General features: G+C 37.9%; 1 protein-coding gene across 1 annotated transcript in view; it reads right to left on the bottom strand.

Moving 5' to 3' along the window:
* clstn2 (calsyntenin 2) overlaps positions 1-15,693 on the bottom strand; it is a 128,509-nt gene that overhangs the window by 29,713 nt on the left and 83,103 nt on the right. Inside the window, exons 3-6 of the mRNA XM_035670105.1 lie at positions 10,595-10,790; positions 7,750-7,861; positions 7,413-7,509; positions 3,223-3,372 (exon numbers count right to left, since the gene is read on the bottom strand). Coding sequence (XP_035525998.1) covers positions 3,223-3,372; positions 7,413-7,509; positions 7,750-7,861; positions 10,595-10,790 — 555 coding nt within the window. The remainder of the gene's footprint in view (positions 1-3,222; positions 3,373-7,412; positions 7,510-7,749; positions 7,862-10,594; positions 10,791-15,693) is intronic.

The raw sequence follows: 15,693 nt of genomic DNA, 5'->3' as shown, positions 1-15,693 counted from the left end.
CTGTTTTTGGTATTCATCTTCTCTAAAGCAACTACAGGTTCACCACTAACCTTTCACTATGGTGACACTGTGTGTGGAGCCGGCTTTGGTCTTTGTCTAATATCATTATCATTGTGAGGTTAAAGTTTGTTTAAGGATAAGCCTCATTTTACTTCTGTGAGATTTTTGTGTCATAAAACTGAGTGAACTATCTATTGCTACCTATTTCACTGTATTCATTTCTTTAAAGCTTGCTCACTGTAGTACCCACATATCGCTTGTTGCTAATCTTGCTGTCTTTTCTTCGACATTTTTAGCATCATTAGCAGTCCAGAGAAATGTATGAAATAAAACTTTGTGTTCTACTGTAGGTGGTTTCATAATGAGCATGTGGGTCTTGAAAGAACGACAGGCAACCACACAGGTCGGCAACTTTGGAGCTTTGAATTTTCTCAGTGAAATCTTGCCCTGTAGCCCAGTAACATGACAAGCTCGGTAGAAAGGGGCACTGACCTCGTTGTAACTGTCAATCCTGTTGCCAGGTGTTATATTTTCATTACCCAGGTGTTATATGTATCCTCAATGTTCGAGAATGCCTGAATTGCGTTGGTGAAAGGGATTCACAAGCATGATTGTGGACAGGAACGAGTGTGTGCGAACATGCCTGTGTGCGTGTAGGTGGACACCTGGCAGCTCTTGCCAAGCCTACAGAATATGATATCAAATCTCCGGAGACAAACATTCACAAAGAGAGAAACTGGCTGTGATCAGGTAGGAGTGAGGAGGAGTGAGAGGTGAGGTGGAGTGAGACGTGTTTAGCCTCTATTTATGCCAAGGGGCCTTCTTCAAAAGCTAGCTGCAGGAGCACTGCTGACCTTTACACACAGACAATAAATAAGGTTGCGTGGACAAACAACTTTATGTTTGAATGCATCTTTGTTGTTTTATTCATAGATTTAAGATACTACGGGTTAATGGTGTCACAACAGGATTATGCAGTACGGCCTCTTTTATGAGCCAAATCACAAAGAATCATGCAGCATTGATGAGGATGTTAGCAGTGTATGAGAGTGTTTCTTTGTGATTCAAATGCAGCGTGACTGTAACGCTGTGTGCCCATCTGGATCTCAAAAATTATAGTATTTTTTTCCCCTATTGGCAAGAGGAAGATCCAGCTGATATTTTGTTGTCATTTTGTTTGTTTTATGTTTGTAAATCAGTATGTTTAGAATCATAATCATGTGCCTTCTATTCTTAAATTCTACTGTGCTAAAATCATTGGCCCCTCAGTTCTCTAGAGCATATAAAGTTGACATTTACATTACAGTTTTAATGCCATCTCAGACTTTCTCAACACTGTACTGACTCATACGCTCTCTGCACCTCCAGCCCTCTGTAATATGCACTGACATTTCCCTCAGTCACTGTCCCTAAATTCTAAACAACTGGCATTCACATCATTTTCATTGTGCACTCTTTGCATTAATGGATCTTGTCCGAAACATTAGGCTCAGATGTAATTTTTACAAAAATTATCTTCTCTTATCATAGAACAAAATAGCAAGTATTTTCAGAGCAGCTAAAAAAACGTCCATCAAAATCATGATGAACATTTATACTGGGCCATGGAAAATACAGTACTTGAATCTTATATGTTCAAGTCAACAGTCTGAGCTACTCTAAACAAAAGGTAGTCACTATTTTATCTAAAAATGGCTGCAACAACTTTGATGAATGTCATGGTGAGTGCACATGAGGTCTTATTGTGATATTTGATATAAAGGAGGAAAATAAAGGATGACGAAGAGGTGAAATCAGTTATTTTAATGCACAACAATATAATTGTCATGCATTGCTGCAAACAATACGGCTAATTCTTCTAACTCCAAGTCACACCGCATCTCTTTTCCACGTTTTTTGGCAAAACTTAACACACTTTGGGCCACCTAGATAGCTCACCAGGTATAGCTGGCATCCCATGTACCAAGCCTGAGTCCTTGCTGCAGTGGCATTGGGTTCAAATTGATCCTGTGGCCTTTGCTGCATGTAATCCCCTCTTCAGCTGCCACTATCTCCATGTTAGATTAACTTGTACTTCTGCGGACTAGCTGAGGTCATTCCTAGGTCAGAGTTTGTCACATAAACTAACTCTGTAGAGGTTTTTATACATCCTCCACATGGAGAGCCCTTGTAGCCTGCAACATTTCTTGCAAGTCTCTCTTCTCAGGTTTTCCTGTCCATCTGCGGTCCGTAAGCGCGAGTTCAATTCGGAAGATTTCATTCAATCTTGTATTGTATAGCGCCAATTCGATAACAGAAGGGTTCTTCAGTGACACTTGTGTTCAAATAAGGCACGGGTCGTAGACACGAAACTTCCTGTTTAACAAAGGCTTCAAGTGCCCAAAAATTATTCTAGAAAATGATATACCATCCACATGAGTTTCAGTGTAATTAGAAACTGGCAAAGAACAATTTGGTTTATGAAGAATGGGGAGTCAATCATTGGTGCGTTACAAGAATATGATGGGAATTAATAAAACCGCTGAGGGGACCTGGTCATGGGTTTAAAAACAGCATTACTTACTTATGTTTAAGATATGTGCATTTAGATAATAAAACCATCGCTTTGAAGTAGACTGGGACTTTACTAATTACATCAAACTCAGTAACATACATCCTGGTTAGGTCATTTATCTCTACCCAGATCTGTGATTTCCTCTCTCCTTCAACTTTGTTTCTCTGTTTCCTCCCTTGAGTTGCCCATTCATTCTTTCTTGATCTCTTTCTTCCTCCTTTTCCCCTCTCCCCTCTCATCTTTCCTCTGTCTTCCGCTTTCATTCTTGTGTGAGCTTGACTCCTGAGATGCTGTCAGCTGCTGACAGGTGAAGCAGCAGGGGAGACGGGCTGCCTCGAATGCCAAGCTGCTAGCATGTTAAAGGAGGGGAAAAAACACACACTCCAGTCAGCTTTCCCTCTGGAGGTTTTTGTCAGGTCTTCTGATTTCCTCGAGAGACGTTCATTCTAAAATGAGATAGAATTCCCTCGAGGGAAAGGATATTCTCAAAAATTGCACTATACCATCTGCTTCAGTTTTAATGGTACTGCTTTACTTTTAAGCGTGTTTAAACAATATACCAGTGCGCTTTATACCAAAATAGTAATAAGTACATTTCTGTCAATTATTGCAAGGTAAATGAAGGTATTTTGAAAGCATTTCAGTGGCTTTTTTTTTTTATCTCTGACCTTGCCATCCAGGTTTGCAGATAGGTTTGACATCAATATGCACAGCCACATCCTCCTTTGCTCTCTTCTGACCACAGTCAAAGGCCGTCACCATAATCTTGTAGCTCTGCTGCTTATCATAGCTCAGGCGTTCTGTGTTCCTGATGTTACCTAAAGGAAACAAAACCAGTCAGGAAATACAATTATGATTATTCACCGAAAGAGAAACATACATGCTTATTTGACAATAATACAGAAAGAAACACTTTGCATTAAGCAATAATTGAAACTGGCTTTGCAGTAAAGAAACAGCTCCTTGAAAACAAAACTAACTCTTTGTGCTTATTGAAGCCTTTTACTGAAAACTCTGGGTCCAGTAACCTTGCACTGCATTTAAATATCTAAGCCTCTTTGTAAACAGCCAATGTACAATTGCAATGATAGCTTATCTTCAGCTGTCACCAGGGTAACAGTGTAAGAAGAGTGTGAGATGGAGGAGATACTACAGGCCTTAATGGATGTTTAATAGGGTTGAATCTTACAGTTGTATTAACATTCACACTGATAAAGTGTCTGTAGACATAATGTGCCTTCATGGTGTTTAATATTGTTAGCCAGCTTCAGATTGGCCACTTCCACAAACACTTGTGTATTTCAACTCTCTCTTTTATGTGTTATGCTAAATGACCAAATAAAGTATTTTTAATTGAATTGAATTTTTATATTTTTTTTATGTTATCAATGTTTCTCTGTTCTGTGGTGGGTTCTGCACTTTCTAACTCCTGCATGACTTACTTTTCATCTAAGAGTTGTGTTATTTTGAAATGCCTCTTTAGCATGTTAAAGCAAGTAGCATACAGTGAAATGAGTGAAAGAAAGTAATTGTTGTGGTCTTATTACAATTAATATACTTAATATGAGTAATCTGGAGCATTTGTTACAATTGTTACATGTAATGTTTGCTGTGGTCACAAGGATTACTGAGATAAGAAAAAATACAAAACATCATAAATGCATAAATCAGTCTTCAAGAAACACATGCTTAATGGTTGTTTGTGTGACCAAAACACTGTGTTAACACTGTACACAACTTTATTTGCTACTTAGTAGAGGCCTGGTTTTAGTGAACTAGTTAGGTTAGCTTTGCAGCATAGAATACTTTATGCATGAAAGTTTGTTTAATGAGACCAGTTGAACTCACAAACGTATTCAAACTATTTTAGTATTTCAATGAGCTTCAACTGTTTTAAAGACAAAATCCTGGAGAAACTGATTCATGAACAACCTTTATAGCAGTGCAAAACTTTGCATTTCTCTCATTACTTTCTTACTTTGTTTTGTTTTGTTAATTGTTTACCGTATATGTTATGGTGGTAAAAGTTGAAGGAAGACGAAATCATATAATTTTAAAAATTGCAATATGATTATAGTAAATGTTTATAAGCAGAAAACTCTCAAAGTGTGTAGGTCCATGTATTTTGAAGAGGCCAGCCAGCACAAAACATTTTTAGAACCTAACTGAGTCACACTTACACCCCAGGAAGAGCGGTGCAACAACACTACAGTAAGCTTTATTGACTGAGCTAAACGTCAACAGTGCTGCAGTGAAGTTGCTGTACATCTCAAAGAACAAAGCAGAACAAACTAAGCAAACGGAACTTTTCCAGTTGATGATTAAGCAGATTATTTATATGTGAGACTTTAATACAGATGTTCCTCAAGATAAACAAAAGACTTCAAAACAATGTCATATTCCTATTTTGTCATTTTGCATCAGTCATTGTCGTCTGTCTCCAGACCTGTGAGGACATCTGAAGCTATTTTTGTCATTTGCATCTGGAGGCTTGGCTGTATGAAAGGCTGTCACTCTGATTGCTGTCGGAGAGAAGAGGAGAGAGTAGAGGAGAAGAAAAGATAGAAAAAGAGGGGAAACCAGAGGACAGGAGGTGCAGTGAGCACAGGAGAAATCAGTTCAGAGCACAGCAGTACAGAGCAGAAAAGAGCTGAGCTTGAAATGTCAGAGGAAGAAAGGTGAAGAGGTCAGACAGTTCCTACAAAAGTCTCCAACAGAGACTATTTGATCCGCAGCTGGTGTGAACAGAAACAGTTAAGGTTCTGGATATGAACCGTTTGCCACTTTTTCAACAACAGGTAAGGTGATATTTCAATTTAACAAGACATTTTACTCAGGAAGTTCAGTTTAGTTCAGTAGGTTCTATAGAAGGTACTGGGGATTCAAACCACATTTCCTCACAATGTATTAACAGAAATGCAGCTAATGAAGTCTATCTGGGTCAGCAGTAATCAATATGGTCTTGACAAAATATTCATTATATGGTGCTCTAAGAATATGAGCTACTCACATTAACCTCCTTGTGGTAAACATGTATATGTTAAAATTATCTCTTTATTTTTAATATTCCTAATTCACTGTCTGTTTTAGATGCTCAATTTACTTGATATCTGGTTTCCAGATACATACTGCAGTACAGCCCATTTACTTCTATAATTTATCTTCCTTCAGTGTACTAAATTACAGTGTTCTATAAAGTAGGTCTAAACAATGCATGGTGTCTTCAACTTTCTCCCAAACAATAATATTGTGCCTGGGAGGAGATCAAAGTTACACTCAAAAAGCAATGAGACAAAATAATAAATATGACCCTGAAAGAAAGAAAGAGATACAGTAAAGAAAGCAATGTGTTCTTCTGTCTGATCTTTTGGCAGAATTCAACACACACATATACACGCACACACAAAGCCCTCCGGTCTCCCTTCAGTTTGGATTACGCTGCACTCAGATCAGCACAGTGTAGATGTGGAAGCTCAGGGAGAAGGCAGCGCAAATCCCAAAGCTGAAATTTTATATAGGCAGATATGCTCAGAATAGCTCTCATTCAGAAATAAAATACCCTCCACCAGTGAACTAGGACTGTTATAAAGCCACAAATGAACAAAAGAAAAAAAAAGAAAAACATGAGGCTGTCAGAGTAAGGCGGATCTTTGTCAAGTAACTTTTGAGCTACGCACTGATGAAAAACCTACCTAACGGATCACAACATTATTGCAATAAAAAGAGGAATCATCCACTGTTGTCTGCTTGCTTTTCAGAGTAGTTTGGTGTACATCCATAAAAATGCAACTGGTGCAGTGCCTACTGTACAATACATACAGACAAAAAATAAAGGTTTATTGCGGTTTGTGGATTAACAAAATCTTCCACCACTTACAAACAAGTGAATGTGACTTTCCTCAGTCATATTATTTCTTTACACAACGTTGGTTTCTATTCAATGTCTGCTCCACGATTCATCTGCAGGTTCAGTCTGCGTACGCTGGCCTGTTTCATGTCTATCTTTAGTCGAGACCTGTTCATGTTCATGGGAAGTTCAGCTGGTTGAGATCATAGAAAGAACATATGCAAATTTAGCTTCAGAATGGCTTTTTGCTTTCAAGACATTTGGCATGCTGTTTGTGTGCGACTGAGGCAAGAGCAGGAATGCTATTATTAGTGGATTAAAAATGTACCACAAGTCTCAAGTAAGGTTAAAAGCAGAAGTTCAGAAGTTCATTCTCCACCTTAGAAGGAGCAGTTGAAAAAGGTCCATTTAGTCACTGTTACAGTTTTGTTTTGTTTTCTGACAAATTGGCAAAGGCAAAGAGAAAAAGGGAGTATATTAATGTAGTACTTTTATTGTTGTGAGACAAAAACTAATTAAAAATGTAAGTAAAATTCAACATTAGCAGAAATAAAATAAATTAATTGGTTTCATGTGAACCTATGAACCTATGAAAGGATACTAAACAGTACATTTCTTTATTCACCAACTATTTTGGGTCTATTTGTTTCTGGTTAACATTAGGTCAAATTATTGTGAATCGGGTTATGGTCAGTTATTTTGGTTAAGAACAAGGAAAATTATTTTGGTAAAAATTATAGTACAGTTTAGTACGTTTTTGTCTACGGTTTAGCTTTATTTTATGTAAAAAATTTCATGGTCAAGTGCTCATGACCTACTGTACATTTTCCCCACTAACTGGCTATATCCCCTAACATATAAAGTCTCCAGGCAACTGTCCCTCACTGTGCGATTGTAGTTCCCCCCCTCTCAGACACATACATCACTCCTAATCACATCAGCAATTATAACTACTGCCCCGTCTCTCACTCAGCCCGATTCAAACACACACATAAATGCACACACACTTACCATTGCGGTCTATGGCAAATGGCGTCCCTGCAGTGACAATTTCATAGTTGCAGATCTGGCTGTACTGTGGTGAACAGTCTTGGTCCCAAGCTTCCACCTGCAACATCACAAAATCCAGTTTCATCCCAACAGCTGCCAACAACACCCAAAAGCCTATACTGTAGACAATAACAATATCCCACAGTTTTGACTGCATGATTTAACCATTTTTGGCATGGTTAAACCATCTTAAAGTGCATTCTTATCTGTAAGGTTTATTCTAACAATTATAAAATAATACAAAATGTAATAGAGCTAATAATAATAATATGTAATTTAAAATATAACAGCTAAATACCTGCAAAATGCTGTCGTAGATCTTGCCTTCTGTCACAGACGCTTTGTACAGTGGCTCCCGAAACACGGGACAGAACTCGTTGACGTCATCCACCTGGATGTGAACCACCGCCCTGAATGGAGGAAGGAATAAAAGAAAAAGGGAGCAAGGAGGGAGTGAACAGAGCAGGAAGCAAGGGAGGGAAAAGAAGCAAAGAAAGTGGAGTGGAATTGATTGATGGAGAAAAAGAAAAGAAAGGATGGGGAAAGAAGAGATGGATGGAGGAAGGGAGAGAGGAGAGAAGGAAAAAAGTAATTAGAGATGATTAAAATTAATTAAGACCTGAAGTATTTCACTGTTTATTTTAAGAACGGTGGTTAGTTGAAGGCAGAGGAGAGTGAGAGAAAAACAGCTCCTATGCTTACAGATTTATCCTGAGAAACAGGATAGAGAAGAGTTGATTAAAAGGGATCACACATACAGGTAAGGTCTTATTTATTACTTATATGAAATTGGTTCCCATACTATCTATGCCCATTGAAGTTTTATTTAACAGGCTTGTCCACAGCAGATCTTGAAAAGTCAAGTTTTCATGTTGCAAGGTATTTAATTTTTCTCTACCTTTCTTTCAATATCTCCTTCCCTCTTCTGTCTGATACACAAACACACAATAGCATCTACCGGAAAGGGGCTGCTAAAGATAATAAGTAGGAACTCCGATAACATTTGTGCAGTAAGTATATAAATGAAGCAATAATTCAAATGTATGATGAAGTTTTCTTCACCAGTGACCTTCACTGACAACAGCTCACAGTGCATCTGAAGAAGCACATCTGGCTAATTAATGACATTAGCTTAATGAGGCCTATTTAGAATGTCATGCAGTGATAATGTCATACACACACACACACACACACACACACACACAAACATACACACGGTGTCATTCATCATCCACTGGTGAAATTCATCACAGATCCCTGAGCTGATAAATTTCTCTCTTCTCCTTTAGTACTAATCCTGCAGCAGCTTATTTTAGCAGCTCCTTGTCTCTGTCTGAAGGACCACAGGGTTTGATTTGCTGCTGTCCACGCCAGTCTGCCTGCATGTCAATCTCATTCACATAGCACTACCACACACACACACACACACACACACACTATTGATGGGCCATTAGGGGGACATATCCTGAGAACCGAACTGCAAGTCTCAGCTGTCACTGCTGCCATACAGAGACAAAATTAAAAAAGGAAAGAAGAGAAGACAGAAACAGCAAAGGCAAGATCTATGTATGGACGCCAAGAAAAGTGCCTCAAGTGCAACAACAAGGTAATGGGGATCCTAAATCACAAACAAACAGCATTCAGAAAACACAATTTCTAATGCCCACTCCATCCCACTCATCCCATCACTATCTTGCAGGTTCTTGAAACCACAGCTTGACAAATGACTTGACTTCCTCTTGTTTATTTGAGTGGTGTTTGAAAATTATATAAAAACATGAGCAAGCTTCACATTACATTTTTGTAAATTGGATTTCATCCATTTAAATATTTATCTGTATAAAGTGGGTAGGAAATACACCAAGAACATCAATATAATGCAATCTAGCACAGTAGTGTGTTGTTTTGTAATTACAATTTTAAGTTTTAATTTACACTGTCAGATAGGTGTTAATTCAACTCTGGTCATTTTACAGCTGTATTTTCTAGTAATGTTGAGCAAATATCCTGTTGTATTTCTGAGGCTCAAATTCTGACCATTGCTCCTCTTTGCTGAGAAAGTTTCCCTCTGTTTTTCACATATTGTCAGTATATGTTTTTTTTTAGAACTCAATATGACTCATTTGTGTAGCTGCTTTTGTAACTTTGATTTAAATTCTGGTGTTAATATTTGTTTCTGTCATGTCATCCTCCCACTTTAAATCAGATTTACTTTGACAGCTAAACAAGTGAGTCAGGCTAAGATAAATAATAATTAGCAGTATGTGACAGTTTTAATGCAGGATCTGACAATCACCTTTTTCAAAACTGAGCTTTTAGGCAAAAAGCTTCAGAGATATAAACATGTCAGATAGCCAGTGGCTGACGTGTTGGTGAAGTGACAAAATGTGTAAAGCTTTAGAGAACATATGCCAAACAGCCTGACTGAAAGAAAGGTGGTCACAAACTGACTGACTGACAGATAAAAGTTATTTGCTGACAACAAACTACAAAGTTCAACAGTTACAAGACCCCTTTTCTGATATTGTCTTAACACAAATTGAACATTTTAAGCTTCAGAAAGGAAGGATTTGTTATAGGGAAAGTTTATAAATTTTTTATTACACTGTTACATATTCCTGTTACTTTGTAAACGCATGAATACATGGTAATTCTTTCTTTAACTTCAAAGTTAGTTGTGATTTTCCTGTCAGTCTCACTTCTAGGCAAGACCCCAAGTGGGTTGTTGAAAAGAATACTCATTGTAAACTTTTTAAAATGGAAATAAAACACTAGCATGGAAACCAGATATTGTTCCAGTATATTTATATTATAAGAATGAGGACACTAGTGCTGAGCAGTACACCGGATGAACCGGAATACCGGTTTAAAATGTTCATATCGTAATTTGTTTCTTGTGCAATAGAACATTTGAGAAATATCTCCTTGAATACTTAAATACTTAATAATTGAATCATTTATGTTGTTTGTATGTATGTTTTAAAACATTTTGTATTAATAAGGAAGCAATGTTAAAGTTGTTGGCATATCCTTCTTATTTCTAACTTTTTACTACTTTACAAAACCATGCTTGACTAGATCTTTCTTATTGACAGTCAAATTAGGTACACCCACAACACATGAAAAGACACTGTTTGACTCACTTGTGTGATTTCTTCCAGTCGGCCCCGCTGGGTCCGGCCCCACAGTCGTAGGCCTGGATTATGAAGGTATACTCCTTCTGGCTCTCACAGTCCACAGGGCTACTGGCCCTCAGGACTCCTTCTCCCGATGTGCGATTCAACACCACTGCCTCGAATGGAGCATCCTGACCGTAGATCTTAAAGGCACAAATCTCCCCTAAAAATGCAAGGAAAGAGAGGTTTAAATGATGTGTTTTACTTTCACAGTAAACAATGGAACATAGCTATTGTAGTGTTCTAGACAATATTTCCTATTTTTAGTAGGGAACCATACTAAAGGATTTCTTCATGATTTGTGAGAATGTGTCATCAAAACTTATTTATTCTCCTTTTGTGCCAAAAATGAAGGGAACACTTTCAATCTACTATATACACAATGTAATTTAGTGCGTCAGGAGCAACTTATAACTAAGAAAGACAAACAAAAACAGTGTGAAAACAGTCAGAGACAGAGGGCGAGAGATACACACCAAGTGAGAATTAGAAGAGCCAGAACTTTTAAACACATTATTTAGACAATTTTGAGGACAGTAGTTGGTGTATCAGTCGGACATCTTGGCGAACTGCGTGAGTTCTAAAGAAGAATATAATGGGCTTCAAACATGTCCGTTCCCCAGCAGAGGGTGAATATTTTGCTCAGCATGTGGCTCATCAATGAATGCACAGACATTGAGGACTCTGGGTGCTTAATATGGAGGCCTGCGTTTAATTTCAAGTCAACACTAGGGACGAACAAAACAAGGAAAAACACGAGCTTGGGAAAACATTTCCAATAATGACTTTTTTTTTTGCTGGTAAAATCTTATTATGTTGCTGTTTGTTTCTTCCCCCCGTCCCCAGTCATTTTTCTCAAACGCAGCTACCAAATAGCTCAGATAGTTGAGAATGAATTAAAGTGTAGTAAATTAAGTAAAAATTTAAAATACACACTGCTGATATTTTCTTTACAGCATGGTTATCACTTCAAATTTTAGTCTGAATCCCATTTCTGGACACAGTGATCTTTGTCGGCATGAGCTACTCACAAGAAAACACAGCATACAGCTCCTGGGGTGTAGTTAATAGAAAAATAATTTCTGATATGTGTCAACAAAAGATGAAATTTGTCGTGCTCACAGAGTGTTCTACCATACACACTGGGTGTACTGTGTTTGCCTAACGCGTGTATGTTTCTGTTTGTAGATGTGGTTGTGAGCCTTGAGTCATCTGTGTAGTTCATCCCCTGCACAAGTGTTCATTTCAGGGATTTGGGAAATCTCCTTGCACAGGGAACAAAAAGCTGCAGTGCTCTGACCCTGTGTTGGCTGATATCTCTCAGAACATAGTGGGGACACAGCGGAAACAAAAAGCTACCTAGCTTTAGGAATTCTGCTTGCATGCTCAAACCCCACTGACAAACACAAAGACAAAGTTCCCTCTCGCCACTGGCTTCTTTCCACTTCTGTTCCTCTCGTCTTCATATCCAGTCTTATAGCCACTTATTTTCTCTCTCTGATTTCCTTTTAACCCTATTCCACTTTTTCAAATCCCTTTCTTGGCAAAATAATGATTCTGCCAAACACAGTGGGCTTCAATGTTTGATCCCCAACCAATTTTCAAGATTCCCGGCCCTCGAATTTGCCCCTTTGAGGAGTTATCAAAATGAAAAGGTCCCCAATACGGCTGTGGGATGTGGTTTGTACGTATGTCACTGAGTGGTATGGAAGAAGGAGCAATAAGCACAGCCTTAATCCTGCCCGCACATACACATTCATTCACCCAAACTGAGCAAATAAGGTCCTAGAAGGGACCAAAGAGAGAAAAATCTGGTTTGAAAATACCAGAACCTCGACTTAGTGGTGGGGAGCAGGAAAAGGTACTTCCACTTAACAGTTTGGGGTTGGATGCAAATCCATTTTCTGCTCCATCTGTTGTGGCAAATTCATTTTTTTTGGATTACATTTACAGGAAAACGACTTATGTAGTGGAGGAAAGATAGAGAGAGCAAATGGGGGGGGGGGATGAGGATGAAGAGGGATGTGATGTGCCAATGTATATGTAAATGGTAATGACTGTGTCAGCAAATGTGTACCACACACACACACACACTTTCTTTCCTGCCACTTAGTTTGCTTTTTGCCAGCCCTGCCATAGGGAACACTATAATTTCACCGCGTTCTGGTGTATGGATGAAATGAAGTCTAATCTTTTGGCCTATACTTCATGAGGGAAAGGGTCGCTTTTCAAAGTAAATATCATAGATTTTTGCTTCGGGGAGTTGGCCTGTTGCCATGGCAGATTGAGAGTAAAGTGGAAGAGTCAGCAAAAAATGGTTCGATAATAACGTTCATCTAAAAAAGATAGCACTCCACAGAAAGCTTAAGCGGCATAAACTGCATTGACAGAAAATGTCAAGCTGTCAGGGAGCATGTATTTCACAAGATATTAAATTGCCAAAATAATGGAAACGGACAAGATGAATACAATTAATGAGAAAACGATCCTCCACAAACTAAGATGCCGTCACAAGGAGCAGAAACAAATTTGTGTATCCCTACCGTAAGTAACAGTAGTTGACAGAGCATTTAATTTCAGCAGCAATATTAAAAGATTTTTTAAAATAGCTGTTGGATTTAACAATTGTTTAAACTTTGTATTTAATATCCATGGGTGTTTTTAAAGGGTAAAAAAAATCTGTCAAATATAGTGTTCAAAATAAGGATTTAATCTCAAAACTAAGACCAACTGGCTGCATCCGCTTTACAGATTTTCCTAAATTTTTGTGCTTCTTGGTATACTTTAATTTATGTTATTGGTTTGTTATGATTATTCTCTCTGCTTTCTGTGTTTAGTTTGTAATAATTTAGGCTTGTACACCTGTCTGTATTGATGCAAGTTTAAAAGAAAAGTTTTACTGAACTAATTTTCATGTCATTAAAAATTAACGTTATACTTGCAAAATGAAAATAAACTGATTTATATATATTTTATTTATTTTCTTTTAGAGAAGTTTGCATTTTCTTATATATTCAGATATTGATGGCTATAGTGACTCATATTGTCTGTTGTGTACCATATTGTTCAGAAGTTTTAATCACACTTAGACAACATGAGTAGTTATCAACAAGTTGTACAATGTGCAAAATTAGTTTAAAATATCAAATCAGCTTTCTTAATTGAGCTTAATTGAGAGTATTTTTTGTGTCTGTTTATTAAAAAAAGCTTTAAGCATTTAACAAAAAGAAAGCCAACAATAAACTATAAATAAATAGTTTAAATTAAACAGAACAATAAAATACTGAGAAGCTGAGAAGATTAAAAAGTGACTAATGGACTGAGTGAATACTGATGGATTCAGCCTCACCACAGGAAAAGCACAGATGTTGCTAATAACATTAACAATGGTGCTGCTCGAGTGCACCAGCATGCACAAGCCAACACGTTGTTAATGTTGTTCTTTAGCTCTGTGACTATGACAGGTCAAAATGTTGGCGCTCTGACATGCAAGCCATAGCAGTAATTTCAATCAATACCAACCATTTACAATCAGTACCAAAATGTAATGTGAACCAGTGTACAGACAATGAATGCAATTTAAGCTAGGAGTCTGGCAGCAGCATATTGGTCAAGATGTGGATGACATACTGTGAAAACGACTACTATGCAGGATGTAACAAACAGGATGTGACAAAGGCATGAAAAACGGTCTTGAAATTACAGGGCTGACCTTAGCAATACGATGAAAAAAAGCAAGCACAATGACTTCTCTGATGTGCTTGTTAAAATGGAAGCAAGAGTCAGTGTAGAGTATGAATAAACACATGGGGTCAGCGCCTATGATTCAAATGTCTGCCTTTAACTGGAGAACTAGAGCAATTGACGTCAAGAAGACAATTATGAAAAAACCCGACAGGGTTGTGTATCATCAACATGAAAATGAAAGAACATGTCATGCTGTCGAATAATGTGACCCTTGGGTAACATGAGTGGAAACAAATTAGGGCCAGGAATGAATTTATATCTGGAGTGACAAGCTAAAACTTCACCAATTAGTGCCCTACGAAAGGAAACACCCCTCTTATTTAGATTTTAGCAGTTAGCAGTGTGATGTATCACCTCGCACTGTGACTCTGTGATCTGCACTGTACTGCAACTGCAAAATTTTAGGAGGAATGACTTCCAAACTACTGAAAACCTCAAGTGAACCCTCTTCCTCAGTCGAGCCTCAACAGAGAACCAGAAAATTCAATCATGTTAATTCCTCTTCTTAATCAAATACTGTTGTGACTCCATCTGGTGTCTGTGCCTGTTTGTCTGTCTCTGCGTAGAGCATTAGACATAAAAGCTTCAGTATCAAGATTTGACGTGTGTGTGTGTGTGTGTGTGTTGCTGGTTTGTAGGTCGGGGGAGCTGTTAAGACCTCTGACTTAACAGTGAGCGTTTCTAAGCAGACAGCTGTGACTCACGGCGTTTTAAGCCCCGACTTCCTTCACGGCTCCTCCTGCCTTCCAGCTACGCAGTCACCCCTGTTCTCTCATTTAATTAATGACTGGATTATACTTCATCCCAGTACTGACCCACAGATATGCCCTCACTACACTTACTCAGACACACACGCACACAATTATACAGAATGTATACACATGCTTATACATTAATTTCATACAAACACATATTGTATAGTCTGAGGGATCAGGAAATACACACTATAGATAATGAAAAATGTTTTAAGGGTAAAGGGCTTCATTACAGTGTCACAGATTGTGACAGATTTTGCTTTGTTGTGTTTTTTTATACTAAAATTGAAACAAAAAGGCTACAGCTCTATTATAAAAGATTCTCTGCTTTTAGGTAGCATATATTAGTAAAATATCACAATTATATTAAATGTATGTATATTTATAATATAAACCTATATAATGTTATGCAGCCAGAGATCCAACTATTTGTTCAAGACATGGCAGCCTAACACTACACTGTTATGGATATATGGCAATGCAATGAATACTATTGGGTGGAGGACATCTCTTGTTTTGATGTGCAGGTCCCAATAGCAGACAACCCATCAGCTATTACTTTGA

The sequence above is a fragment of the Morone saxatilis genome, unplaced genomic scaffold, assembly GCF_004916995.1.
Source record: "Morone saxatilis isolate NCDOM2014 unplaced genomic scaffold, NCSU_SB_2.0 Contig23, whole genome shotgun sequence".
In the NCBI taxonomy this organism is placed as follows: domain Eukaryota; kingdom Metazoa; phylum Chordata; class Actinopteri; family Moronidae; genus Morone; species Morone saxatilis.
This window is presented reverse-complemented; position numbering and strand designations above follow the sequence as displayed.